The sequence below is a fragment of the Chrysemys picta genome, chromosome 11 (genome assembly GCF_011386835.1).
Source record: "Chrysemys picta bellii isolate R12L10 chromosome 11, ASM1138683v2, whole genome shotgun sequence".
NCBI classification, from domain to species: domain Eukaryota; kingdom Metazoa; phylum Chordata; order Testudines; family Emydidae; genus Chrysemys; species Chrysemys picta.
Window position 1 is genome coordinate 69,944,096 of NC_088801.1, and position 14,926 is coordinate 69,959,021.

General features: G+C 40.8%; 1 protein-coding gene across 9 annotated transcripts in view; it reads left to right on the plus strand.

Annotated features, from left to right (window-relative positions):
• TRAF3IP1 (TRAF3 interacting protein 1) overlaps window positions 1-14,926 on the plus strand; it is a 225,439-nt gene that overhangs the window by 128,791 nt on the left and 81,722 nt on the right. For 3 of the 9 annotated variants that reach the window (XM_042859580.2, XM_042859581.2, XM_042859582.2), the window contains 4 exons: window positions 3,084-3,159; window positions 6,816-6,854; window positions 6,949-7,050; window positions 9,858-9,959. In XM_042859580.2, coding sequence (XP_042715514.2) covers window positions 3,084-3,159; window positions 6,816-6,854; window positions 6,949-7,050; window positions 9,858-9,959 — 319 coding nt within the window. The remainder of the gene's footprint in view (window positions 1-3,083; window positions 3,160-6,815; window positions 6,855-6,948; window positions 7,051-9,857; window positions 9,960-14,926) is intronic. The other 6 variants (XM_008172595.4, XM_042859587.2, XM_042859588.2 and 3 more) reach the window with 3 other exon arrangements.

Consider the following 14,926-nt stretch of genomic DNA (forward strand, 5'->3'; position numbering starts at 1 on the left):
CCTGAACACATCTTGTGTCCAGCGGTGTTCTGACCTCTGCCCATGCCATTACTTTTGGCATGAGTCTTCTGTGTATCGGTGACTTGTGAGGGGCAGTGGAGCTCAAAGGAAAGGCTGGTCATTGACACAGGATTTTCATAATGTCCCTGCATTAACTGTCCCATTAATGCAGTGGTTGAACAGCATTGCCCATGTGGATCAGAAGAGGGATTTAAAAACAAAAGTGTCAGAGTATCTCTCTGGAGCATATTCTCCTTGTGATATGCTAGATTTCCAATAATCAGCATTACATTTGTGCCTCTTACCACATAAATACGGCTATCCAAAGGGTATAGCTGCTGATACTGGAGGCCTGATTAGCAGATTTAGATGGAGCACAGACTTTAACCTTCCCAAACAAATACAAGTAAGACCTCACAAAATTTGCAAGTATTTGTACTTACTACTTGGGCTAAATCTTAAATTAATTTTTCCAGTCTAGTTTGAAATTGACTGTAAAGTAAAAATTGTTGTAATGACTCCATTAGTGACTGCTCTTTAAAGTCTCAGAGCCTCTGAATTTGTTAGAGAACAGAATTAACACACTTTTTTTTTTAATCTCCCTTTGGAAAAAGTCAGCTTGTAAACATGTGGTCTTTCTATTTTTGTACATTACCATAGTGATAAAAATTAGCTATTATTTTGCACCTGTTGCCATGGTGCACGTGTTTTACAAAAATGTAAACCCATGCTTTCACTCCCTACCTGACATTAATAAATCACTAACCCAGCTCTGTTAGAAGCTTCTCCACCTATTCTCAACTTCTTCCCCACCTGTGCTAATAATTGCATCACCAAAAGTCATGAGAATGCTTGACCAGACCAGATGTGCCCCAAAGGCTCTCAACCCAGATTTTGCAGGACTGCTAGGTTTTATTTTGCCTCTTGCATAATGTTATGAATGTAAAAAGATGGTAGTAATTAAAATAAACCACTTCATTATTACCTTCACTTTTGTTTTGTAGTAGTTTTATTTTTCAGTAAATCTCAATACTTCCTAAAGAGTGAAACCAAAACATTTCCTATCTTGCTACAGGTAAAATAATCTAATGAATAAATGTTTATCAAAACCAGTTGCTTTATTCAATATCACCTGTTGTTCAGTTTGTGTAGTGACTTTCTGTCTGTAATATCTGTATGTTCTTGTTTTATTTCAAGTCTTCTGAAATTCTGAAGGCAGAGGTATGCGCCTTAGTATTGTTGGTGCATATTTTACTTTAGTTTTTGAATGGCTCAATCTCACTTGCCCATAGATTGCTTGCTTGCCCATAGGATGCCTGTAGTGAGCTCCTGCAAAGAGTTGAAACAATCACATAATTGTAACCACCATTTAAAAATAATTATTTTTCAGTTTTGTGTTAGGAGAAAATCCGTAAATTCTCTCTATGGTCTGCATTCTTAATTCCTATTGTGCTCATTAACATTACTAGCACATAATGGGGAAAATATGCCCTCTAAAAGCAAATTTACAGACCCTCCTCTAGCAGGTAATCTTCACCTTCTTGATGTTAACAGTGTCTCAAATTATTATCAATGGGGTGCGCTGACTCTGTGCTTTCTTAGAAATTGATTCTAGCATTGTTGTGAATAGGAATATAGAGTAGTTTGGTAAGCAGACTTTTCCTTTCTTTCTCCTATATTTCATTTAATGTCATACATGTCTTTTATGGTGAGCGTTTTCCTTAATGCATGGGTAAGCGTTCTATAGCCATGTATTTCAGATATCACAGATGTAAGAAATATTATTGTGTGCTGTTTAGCTTAGAGCAGTGTTCAGATTTGAGGGGTATCAAAGAATTTTTTAATAACCATATAGAAATTATCAAGGTATGAGTCTCATTCATATCATGAGAATATGCATTATCAGTAAGGTTGGCAGTTATTCTTGGATGCAGAAGACATGCATTGTTAATTCATAGACGCATTCAAAAGTCAGATGAGGGGGAAATCCTGAGAGGTGCTAAACATATTTCAGGATTTGGACCAAGATGCTGAGATATATAAAGGGATAGAGAATATGGGAAAAATAAAACTGCATTCTATAAATCACTAGTATGCTCTCACCTCATACTGTTCAATTTTGGTCACTACATCTTAAAAATGATGTAGACAAAATAGGAAAGTTCTGTAAAAAGGCAGTGAAACTGATTAGCGGTATGTTGGATGACACTAATAATAGTGTCAAGTATCAGGGGGTAGCCGTGTTAGTCTGTATCTACAAAAACAACAAGGAGTCTGGTGGCACCTTAAAGACTAACAGATTTATTTGGGCATAAGCTTTCGTGAGTAAAAACCTCACTTCTTCGGATGCAAGCTACTGGGTGTTCTGTTCCCTCTGTGCCATGCTATAAGAACAAGGGAGCCATGGTTAAATGATGAGCTAATATCCATCATTAGGCTCATCATTCAACCTGCAAGTGAGCAGAAGTCTTCACAGCAATTCAAAGACACCTTTTTTTTTTTTGAGCAAGGGGATTATAACAAAATAGTACTTGTCTGAAGACCTGTCTTTTTCCAGTCTACCCCACATTTGGCTTTGGAGTAAAGTTTTTGTATGGTATGATCTCCCCTCCCCTGCCTGAATCTTCTGCTATTGCGGAAGGAAGCCACCTTATACCCCATACAGAGACCTTCTTTGGGGCAATTGAGCCCCATCTAGTATATCTGCTGCAGCAGTGGGAGTGGCAGGCCCCTAGGGCACCCACTCCTACAGTGGCTGACTTCCCCCAGATTGTCTTAACACTAACAATCACTCCAAGACCAGCAGTGGCACTGGAACAGTCTTTCTGCAGACTGGGAAGACATCTCTGCGTTGGGTACGCTTAGTTCACATTTGTGAGGTTATCTCTTGAAACCGTGAAGGCTAAAAACTTCAGTTGTTTTAAAACAAAAAAGGTAAGAAACTGCATTAATCTAGGAAAGTTTCCTGCCTGCCCTGTGCAAGTAGATTTTGCTAGCCCTGATTTTATTTATACATGTGTGTGGATCTGTCTATATGAATGAAATCTAACTTATATTAACGTGGGTTGTTCTTTTTTTTAAAGAGTGGAAGTCCTGCAAGAATACCAAGGCAGTCTTCAACAAAGGGACCCAGGCAACGAGTCAAACCTGGAGCAGAAGGTAACTGGAAAGCATTTTTCTTTGTCTATTAAATATGTTTGAGAGATTATAAATGTATGGTATTCCTATTAAAGTCTCTTTGTTTACTATTTTATGCAAAACATGTATTTATAAATCCAAATGACAATTTTTTGCATAGATTGTGTAAGTAGATATCTCATAGAACTGGAAGGGACCTTGAAAGGTCATTGAGTCCAGTCCCCTGCGTTCACAGCAGGACCAAGTACCGTCGCTGACAGATTTTTGCCCCAGATCCCTGGGTTTAGCAGGCCAATGCTCAAACCACTGAGCTCTCCTATTCGATCATGACTTATGATCTCTAGGAAGTCTGGAAACTTTAATTTTTTTCTATCACAAAGGATGCTTCTTGATGCTTCATAAGCTATCAGGGGTAGACAAATATTTCCTTTAAAATTCTGTATAAGTGTATGTGTGTGGGTGTGCACATGCTATGGCAAAGTTGTCCATTTTTCAGCAAGTATGTATAGCTAAGTATCTAGAATTTCCTTTTCAATATGAAATCCTTGAGGGCAAAAGATTTTGAAAGACTTAAACTCGAAATATTTATTATAGGATGCCCTTCACCATGGTACCTGGGTGCCTTTGCAAAGATCTCAATAATGAGACAAAACATGATGCTTCCCTGCAACTTTTAAACTGATCACTTTGACTAGGAACCCAGCATTTCATAATTTTATCAGTTGGTAAGACCTAGAGATAGAAGTGTATCTTTAAACTCTTTCTGAGAGCAGCCAGGGTCATATTTACATTTATTTTGGAAGAGAGCAAATTCCAGAAGAGTGGGCCTGTAGTTAAGACTGTCCTTTCTCCAATACCTACAAGTCTTCGCCTCCGGAACATGGAGTTCCAGATTTATGCATGAAAATTGGTTAGGTGCTTTTTTGGCAATGACAAGGTGGTTGATAAGATAAATTGAGCATAATCCATAGTAACCAATAACTTAATTTCACCTTGCAGCAATTTGATAGACAGCCCAGAAAGTAGAAGATGGGTTTGATATGCTTTTATGAGTTCACCACATTCAGAAGATGGTTGGATGAATTCTGGACTAGACAGGATTTTTGTGGTAGCTTTTGCTTACAGTTTCAGTCCTGAGAGGTGCAGAAGCATTGGTGACTGTAACACAACCCATATCTGACAGGATGGGACACAGTCTCTTCAATGATCACAAGTGATCAATGTAATCTGCAAGCCTAGCAATATTGAGGAGTCAAGTGGGATCGCTAGACTGCAGACCATGTTGATGATTAGGGAAGATGCCCCCAATTATTGGAACAGATATATTTTGATAGGTTCTCTAAGTGCTTTCCTCAAACTCTCTGCATAAGCTCAGGCTTGTCAGATTGAGTTTCAGCTAGCTTTTTTCATTCTGGTCTGTTTCTGCCTTGGGGCTTGTCTAGGGGGTCTGAGTCAGAGAAGGATAGGGAGCTAGGTGTCGTCAGTACACTGCTGACTTTGTATCATAGAATCATAGAATATCAGGGTTGGAAGGGACCTCAGGAGGTCATTTAGTCCAACCCCCTGCTCAAAGCAGAACCAATCCCAAACTAAATAATCCCAGCCAGGCCTTCGTCAAGCCTGACCTTAAAAACTTCTAAGGAAGGAGATTCCACCACCTCCCTAGGTAACCCATTCCAGTGCTTCACCACCCTCCTAGTGAAATAGTGTTTCCTAATATCCAACCTAGACCTCCCGCACTACAACTTGAGACCATTGCTCCTTTGTTCTGTCATCTGCCACCACTGAGAACAGCCTAGTTCCATCCTCTTTGGAAGCCCCTTTCAGGTAGTTGAAAGCAGCTATCAAATCCCCGCAGTAGCCCCTATTGTTTCTCACAATGGCTTCACCTAGAAGTTGAGGAAAAAAGGGGGAATGGTACTGAACGTTGTGGGATGCCACTTCTGCGAGCCTCTGATTAGGAGGAGCTAGTTGTTCATTTGCTCTCTGGAAACAAACAGAAAGGAACGAGCAGGGTCAAGCTGAGGCCATTTTGTGCCTGGCAGCTGTCTGTTTCCCTGAGAAGATGGGAAGGAATGAGGGGAGTATAGCAGCAATGGGATGTGGTTTGGAATTGTGGCAGGATTATGGAGGATGCTGTTGCACCATTGACTGCACCTTGGGCTTTCCTTGGTTTTAATATCGTTGCACGCATTATGCTCAGAAGCAAGGTGCACTCTGGAGTTTCCCAGTTTTAGTGGAATTGAAGTAGAGCTTCAATGGATGCCATCATATTTTTGACATTTGTGTATTATCTTGTCATTTGATTAAATACAAATACTGGCAAATGGCTAGTATTCAGACACAAATCTAATCTGAATCAAAGAATTTTCACATTGCTAGCATGGATAGGCCATGCTGTTGTGGCATATGCAGGAAGAAGCTAGATCTCTGTGCCACAGACACCTGACCTATACTAAACCAGTTTAAACCAAAGTTTAGAAAGTCATGTGTTTCTGTTCCTTTTCTCATTTTTGCTGGTTCCCTTACCCAAAGTGGCTGTTGTCATGGATGTCAAATGTCTTCTGTGTCAGAACTCTTGTGCTCTGAAACCACAGTATTCAATGATCAGTTTAATGCTGTGATCTTAGAAAAACGTAAGAAATACTCTTACTTTGCAAGTAAATCACATTGTTTAAGGCACTTCCCTTATTGCAGAAGCAGGCATCAGCATTAGGAAAGAGCATTAGTACATCATCAGATTCTTAGCATACATGCTTGAATGGTTTCATTCACATTTGTCATCTTCTGGGTGTTATATGGAAAGTCACAGTGCTGTGAAGGAAAGGAAGCTGTAGCAAACAACTGTGTGCTTATTGAGACATTTGATATTCCACCTTTCTCTCATTTCAAATATGATTTTTAAGTGAAATGTAGTACCATAGTGAGTGAAAATTAACTTTGTATACCAAGGTGAATTATATGGAAAAAGAAAACTATCACTATTATAAAATTACTTCTGCGCCATCTCCAAAAAGCCCCATGGATAAATCAAGAAGAAAATCTTCAAAGAGACTCTCCTGGGTTTCCTGCTTTAGTGTAATGTTGGGATCAAGTATAGCTAATCAAACTTTAGCTATGATTTGGTTCATACCTAACTCGTTAACAAGAAAAAAAATGAGTACATGTGAAAAGTGCCCACTTTGACAGCGTGCAAATTGAAGTAATCTGTGGGACAGATACAGATGGGGCAAGCAGCACCGTAAGCTTTTCCCTTGCCGCTCTGCCAGCCTACCACGACTGTATTTGAAAAGATCAGTGAGTAAAGTTGTAGTAGTCTCCAACTTTCAGTCCTTGGCCTCTGTCATGAGACTGTCCAAGTTATCAGTTGTGGCAGTGGTTCTGTGATGGCCACCCTTGCCCATTAGGAAGTGGACTGAGACCACCAATCCGTTCATATGACTAGACAATTTAAGTTACTGTATGGGGATCCGTTTGAATCCCTACAGACCATAGCAGACTTGAGCCTGATACCAACTCTCTGTCTCTGTTGCCACATTCCCCTTCTAAGAATTTCTCTTTATCTCCTTAGACCATATTTAAGTGAAGATTTTAGTCTTTTTAGTTAATTCTAGCTAAGCCTAGGAACAGCTGTCCTTACTTTGCAAAAATGTAACCTATCTTGTTTATCTTTTAAGGTTCTTCATTCCAGCTGATTAGGTCACCACCTACAGTTAGTAAGTGCATTAGATATGGTATTTGTACACCATTTGAGTCTATAAAATTTCGTTTAAAATATCCTAAATTCTTATCTCATAACTTTCATGTCAGGAAGAAAGGAATCTAAAAACAGTGCAGCTAGTGTCTCAACTGAAAAAAAGCTTAGCCCTTCATATATGAAAGCCAGGAAGGACACTATAGTGAAACAGCTAGGTAAGCGGCAAACCTGTCCATTAACCATGTCTCATGTTTTGGTACGTTAGTTGGCATTTCCATATTCTATGCTTTTTTCCCCTTCCTTCATTTTAACTGTTTAATATAGATTGTACTTGTGACAGTGTACCCCATAAGGCTTTATGGGGAGGGGGTGCTTATAAATGTACGTATGACTTAACTGGAATATGTTTTGTGCTGCCTGTGCCATGTAACATATCTCCGTAAGGGTTATGGTCTACTATATCTATTCATCCTATTTGTACATATATATCATTTTCTACTCGAGGTTAAGAATATGGGCTGTATGCTTGCCTGATTTCTAAGTAAGCTTTGTGAGGCATTTGGTCAGCTTCTTTAGGAAGGAATTTGCCAGGTTAAGTACCTGATCAGGAGACACTTAGGGAACAATGCATCTTGGAATGCTCCAATCCACATGAGAAGTCTTCCTGGAGACATGCAAGATGCCATGTGGACAATGGCGTTGGCCTGCAAAGACTGAGTCACGCAGGGGCATGTGACTTGCCCAGGTGACTCCAAAACTCCATCTTGGAGCTGGGCTTTGCATAGGAGGGAGGTCTCCACCCACAAGAGAGAGCCTACTTAAACCTGTGGGAGACCCCTCCATTTTGTCTTCAGCTGGCTAAAGAAGGAGCCTCTCCACACCCCCCCCCCCAGGATACTTGAAGGAGACTGAAACAAAGGACAGTAACTACAGGGGGTGTGAGTGATTGCTGGACCCAGGCTAAAAGGAGCTTAGCCTGTAAAAGGGAGCACTCTGGAACTGGTGAGGAAATTATCTGTATTCAGTATGATTAGGCATAGATCTGCGCATTTTATTTTATTTTGCTTGGTGACTTACTTTGTTCTGTCTGTTACTACTTTGAACCACTTAAATCCTACTGTCTGTATTTAATAAAATCACTTTTTATTTAGTAATTTACTCAGAGTATGTATTAATACCTGGGGGAGCAAACAACTGTGCATATCTCTCTATCAGTGTTATAGAGGGCGAACAATTTATGAGTTTGCCTTGCATAAGCTTTATGCAGGGTAAAACGGATTTATCTGGGTTTAGACCCCATTGGGAGTTGGGCATCTGAGTGCTAAAGACAAGCTGTGAGCTGTTTTCAGGTAAACTTGCAGCTTTGGGACAGGAGATTCAGATCCTGGGTCTGTGTCTGGAGCCAGACGGGAGTGTCTGGCTCAGCAAGACAGGGTGCTGGAGTCCTGAGCTGGCAGGGAAAACAGAAGCAGGGGTAGTCTTGGCACATCGGGTGGCAGCTCCCAAGGGGGTTTCTGTGATCCAACCCGTCACAGTACTTTTCTCACCATTTTTGAACACTTTAAAGATTTAACACTATTCACATTGGTCGCAGCAGCAATAATTCTGATTTTTACATTAATTTAGATACTTGCATTGATTTTAAAAGGTGAATTTTCACTTTCTTCCTATACCTGGTTTTTAAAAAGATAAGAAATACTGCTGAAAAAGACTCTCAGTTTAAGCAAATGAGATGTTTAGTTCTCCACATCCCTTAGTTTTGGCCTGGAATATTCTTGCTATTCCAGCTTTTGTGCAGATTGCTAATCATGGTGTACCATTGAGACCACTTTGTTTGTGTACTGAACTCAAATCCCCTATGTTCAGAAGCTGATCCCAAGCTAGTTTGGTTCCGAGGTGTGTCAGGTGAAAAGCTAACATGTTACATCAGAGCATGGGAACAACATTGAAAAGTACTCAAGCACCTGGTAGGATTTCCAAAAGTGCCCATGTGCCTTAGACCCATTCGTTTCCTGTGTTAATGTCTGTTGCAAATTATTTTGTGGGTTTTGGAAGTTTGTCAGGGGGCTCAGAGCTTTGAATGTTTTTTTTTTAATGTTAAATCTAAAAGAAATAATGCCAGGAAGAAAAGAGGCTTGCATTGCAACTAGACCTGCAGAGGCAGGCATTGTGTTAATAAAACTGAAATGGAAACTATGGGAACCTTTCCAGCTTAATGAATACTCGCTAATTATAACCGATTATACCATATTTTGCCAATCATTATTAAGAATAAATTTTCAATATTGTTGCCATTTAACATTTTTTTTAATTATCCTGTGTAGTTAAATATTAAATCTACTGTCATTCAAGTTACCAGTGACGAGCTATTTTCACTGTTGTAGTATGTCTTGTAGTAAAACTAATTGCATAGCAATGCAAATATTAGGTTAATCTATAAATTATATGTTGCATTTGTCAGTGATTTTTAAATAACTCCTTCCATTAAATCAGTTGTGATTTTTGATCTATAATTATCTTTAACAGAGCATGTGAAAAGCCTTCCTTTTAAAAAAGAATGAATATTTTTGTTTCATAACATTGTTTCACTAAAGCATTTAGTCCTTATGTAAAGAAAATACTAGCTTTTGTGCAAGTGCTAGGAGTTACAAATTTAAAGCCTCTTTGCTTGTGTACCCATGTCAAAAATAAGATTTTATAAAGTAATATAGAAACACATGCTTTATATTGGGAGAGCAGAAAAGAGGAAAGCTTATGAATTTTAAATTAAAAACATTTGTGAAATGTCAGTGGATCCACAGCCATATATGCATGATTGTCAAGATTGTCATCTTGCCTACCCAGAAGGCAGCAAAAGTACTCCAGCTTTGTGGTTTGAAAATGTGAAGAATGAACATATGGTAGGATGCATGCTAGGTAGCTTGTGAGCACATTACATAATGCAGCAACTGATTCTGAAATGTTTGGGAGTGTGTCCCTCATGTGTATAGTACATATCTCATTGTAAACTATTTTATGTCAGGAAGAAAAGAAGCTAGTAAAACTGCCACTAGTGCCTTGGTTGAGAAAGCAGCTAGTATATTAAAAGAGAAAGCTGAGTCAGTCACTACAATGCAAGAGCCAGGTAAGAGCAAACAATGCTTGGTATGTCATGGCTGAATAGGGTTTAATAATGTTTTATTAAACACTCCTGCAATAGCAGTGTTTTCGTTGTTTACCTTTTTATCTAGTTGATGTAATATAGGAATTACTATACCAGATTAGCTCAGTGGTCCGTATAGTCCAGTATCCTGTCTCTGACAGTTGTTTCTAGCAGGTGCTTCAAAGGAATGTGCTAGAAATCCTCTAGTGGACAATTATGAAATAACCTGTCAACAAGATATATTTATTCCTAAAACCATTAGTGGTTGGTTTATACTCTGATGTATGAGGGTTCATATCCCCTGTGCATGTAAATATTCTTTTCTAATATATCTGGATGTTTTCACCATCCATACAAATGTCTATTCCTTTTTTGATTCTTACTAAGCTCTTGGCCTCATGGATATCTTATGGCAGAGTTATATAGATTGTGTGGTGTTCCAGATTTTTAACAGTTTTAAATTTGTTGCCTTTCAGTTTCTGTGAATGTCTCTGTGTTCTTTTCCTATGAGCAAAGCTAAATAAGAGCACCCGATTTACTTTCTCTGTACTATTCATTACATTGTGTACCTCTATCATGTCCCCTCTTGTTTCTCCTCTAAACAGTCCTAATCTTTCCAATCTCTCTTTACAGTAGTCTTTCCATGCTTGTAATCTTTTTCATCAACTATTTCTGGACACATTCTACTTCTGCTGAGGTTTTTGGGGCAAGGTTGACAACTAAACACATTATTCCAGCGAAGGCATACCATTGTTTTATATGATGGTATTATTTTCTGTCCCATTCTTTATATGTCCTAACAGTTTGTTTGCTTTTTTGACCATGGATGCTGTTACCCGAAATTGGGCCAGCTAATAAGCTTAGGGAGGACTAATGACCCACCAGAGTTTGGCAGAAAGCAGCACGTTTATTATACTGATTGCTGTGCCTGTCCTGGGAGTGTGAGTGCAAGTGTGTGTGTGACCCCCGCCTCTTTTCTTTTGAGTTTAGCTATCAGTATAATAAACATGCTGCTTTCTGCCAAACTCTTATGCAGTGTCCATGCATTGGGTGTGTGAGTGCTGCCTAATTAGAGTCCCAGACACCTTGTTTACCTGGGAGCTCTTCTGATATTTCAGCTGTTTAACCAGCCCATTTATCCCACAAGCATTCCAGGAGAGACGGGGAGGGGGAAAGCCACTTCACAGGTATTCAGAGAGGGAGAGGAGACAAAAGAGCGGGGGGGAAGTGTAACAGACCTTTTGAGCATAAAGGTTATACGTAGCATAGTTATACAGTGCATACAGATCACTGCTACTCCTACAACACTCCGCCCCTTGATCTATGATTATTACAGTAGTTGTTGTCGTCATAGGGCACAGATGATCTGTTGCAAACAAACCAAACAATTATAACCAGGTGAATATAACTAAAACACAATTGATTAAACACCAGATATAATATAAACACAAATACAAACAATCACAATTATAATAATTGGGAATACAATAAAACCATCACCATTACAATAATTGGGTACATTGACAAACAAAATGGGGCTCAAGTTTGATGCTGCAATAGCCATCAAACAATAAAAGTTAACCCTAACCCTTAAATGCACGCAACAAATAAGATTTGTAGAGTACCACAGTTGTTATGCAAGGTTAAACTGATTTGGAAGATACATAGTGTCAAGGCTGTATCCCCACTTTGAACTTTAGGGTACAAAATGTGGGGGCCTGCATGAAGACTTCTAAGCTTAACTACCAGCTTAGCTTTGGTCCGCTGCCACCATCTTAAGGCTAATTTCCTTCCCTGGGAAGCCTTGAGAAACCTTTCACCAATTTTCTGGTGAATACAGATCCAAACCCCTTGGATCTTAAAACAAGGAGAAATTAACCATTCCCCTCCTTCCTCCCACCAACTCCTGGTGAATACAGATCCAACCCCCTTGGATCTAAAAACAAGGAAAAATCAATCAGGTTTTTAAAAAGAAGGCTTTTAATTAAAGAAAAGGGTAAAAAATTATCTCTGTAAAATCAGTATGGAAATTAACCTTACAGGGTAATCAAACTTAAAGAGCTCAGAGGACTCCCCTCTAGTTTTAGGTTCAAAGTACAGCAAACAAAGATAAACACTCTAGTAAAAGGTACATTTACAAGTTGAGAAAACAAAGGAAAACTAAGACGCCTTGCCTGGCTATTTACTTACAAGTTTGAAATAGGAGAGACTTGTTTAGAAAGATGTGGGGAACCTGGATTGATGTCTGGTCCCTCTCAGTCCCAAGAGCGAACGAACAACCCAAACAAAGAGCACAAACAAAAGCCCCCCCTCCACCCCCCCAGATTTGAAAGTATCTTGTCCCCTTATTGGTCCTTTGGGTCAGATGCCAGCCAGGTTACCTGAGCTTCTTAACCCTTTACAGGGAAAAGGATTTTGGAGTCTCTGGCCAGGAGGGATTTTATAGTACTGTACACAGGACAGCTGTTACCCTTCCCTTTATAGTTATGACACATAGTAACAGAGAACTTAGTTTAAATATCAGCAATTTCACCAACATTTAGTTGCTAAAATGTTGCAGAATCCTCTATTACTAACAGTTATTTTCAAGAGGTCTTGGGGGGTGGGGGGGAGCAACAATTCCAAGACCTGAAAGACAGGGCCCTACAATTACGGGCCAAGGTCAAAAATCCCACTAGGAGGTGATAATGGGGGCCCATGAACAACCCTTAAGGGCTTGGGGAAGTAGAACCAGGGTGCATAGAGGAAAGTGTGGAATTAACAATGCAAGAAAATGTTACTAACAATACAAATGTATTAATAACAAAAATCAACAACAAAATGATTATTAGAGAACCTAACAAAAAATAAACCTGATGCATTGGGGACCAAAGTCCTTTGGACAGAGGTGGATGTGATAGATAATTTGGTTGGAGATGTGGGAAGTAGAGAAAGAAAAAGGCATTTACCCTGTCTAGTGTAGTATCCCCTCTCTCTCTTTGGACCCAATGCTAGCACAGGACACCCACCAGAGACAGATACAGAACATGGAACACTGAACACTGAACATGGACTTTGTCATGACGCTATAACCATGGTATTTCTGTAACTCTTTAGCTGGTACCAGCTCTTCTGATGTTCTGGTTCGGAGGCTGAAAGATAGAAGCTTAGAAACAAATTAGCACAGTGCTCCCACTGGGGCAGACCCTGCTTGTTTGAGTTGTCTGCGGTGTACCCATTTTTTCTCCAGGGTTTTTGCTAACTTTATTGCTTGCTCGGGAGTCAACTCGATCTCTGCCATAGTGTGTCTGGTACTTGGAGCTTCCCTGCCACCTGCGGGCGCAGGCCCATAGTTTCGGACCACCCTTTGGATTGCCACAACACAGTGTCTGGGATCTGGCCATCCGGGGTCCGGATCTGGGGGATCTGGATCATACCAGATATCCCCGTCTCAATCATCATATGGTCCCACACCTCTCTGGGCTTTCACCCCAATGGTGGCGACCCAAGCTGAATAAGCCCCCCGGACCCTGTTCTCCCGGGTGGGCCCCTTCAGGACCAGATCCTTCAGGCAGGTAACTGCCTGTCTCAGAGTGGCATTCTCTACTTTCGCAGTCAGAACCTGCGCCTTTCACATATCCAGTTCCTTATCCAACTCATGAATTGTACTTCCAGGTGGAACTACCCCTGGCATCCAAAGCTCTGCCCATTTCTTTTGGAGTCCTTTTAACAACACCCCAGGCAGCGGTGCCGTTCCCCAAGGGGGAGTGTCTTCTCACTCAGGCTGCTTTGCCTTTTTCTTCCCCTTGCCCCACAGTGGCATACTTAGCAGCAGCGTCCTTTTCTCCCTGCAGCGGGTTGCTAGCCTACCACTTTTTCACGCAGGCTTGAGCCGGACCCACCCAAGAGAGCATTGGGGGGCACCAGGGGACCCCTACTCTTGGGTCAAATCCTCCACTAAGCTGCCCGCATTCTCCACCATTAATGTTACCCGAAATTGGGCCAGCTAGTAAGCTTAGGGAGGACTAATGACCCACCAGAGTTTGGCAGAAAGCAGCATGTTTTACTATACTGATAGCTAAGCTCAAAAGAAAGGGTGAGGGGGGTCACACTCACACTCGCATACTCACGCTCCCAGGACAGGCACGGCACGGGAGATGTCAGGATTCTTTAAGGTAAGTGTCCCACAGCACAGCGATGGACGGTGTGATGAAGGTAAGGCTTCCCGAGGCACCATGGAATGCAACGCAGCGAACCGCTGTCCAGGCGAAGGGCCTTTACGGGAGGTACAAGCTTGTGAGTGCACTTCTGAGCACATGGCCCTTTCCCCTTTTAAGGACCTGCTCATCATGGCCTGCGACTAGAGATGACTTGGACACGTCTGGTTGTTCACACTCCACCTCGGGCAATGTCCATGCATTGGGTGTGTGAGTGCTGCCTAATTAGAGTCCCAGACACTTTGTCTACCTGGGAGCTCTTCTGATCTTCCAGCTGTTCAACCAGCCCATTTATCCCACAAGCATTCCAGGAGGGAGGGGAGGGGGAAAACCACTTCACAGGTATTCAGAGAGGGAGAGGAGACAAAAGGGGGTGGGGGGAAGTATAACAGACCTTTTGAGCATACTGGTTATACATAGCATAGCCATTCAGAGCATAGAGATCACTGCTGCTCCTACAAAGATGCTCAGTGCGCAGAGGTTTTCATTGAGCTGGCCACAGTGATGCCGTACATCATTTTTCAGAGTGGTTGCAGTTAATTTAGCACCCAGCAGTGTGCATGAGTAGTTCATATTATTCGGTCCGATATGAATTATCTTGCATATTTTAAGTGTTCTTTCATTATACATACATCTGGGAAATTAGTTTAAGATAGTGGCCATATGAAATTCTCTTCCACTGTTTTTAGCATGGACTGTACCAAAAATAATTGTACTTCTATGTAGCATTAGAAAGTTGGATAATAATCAGGG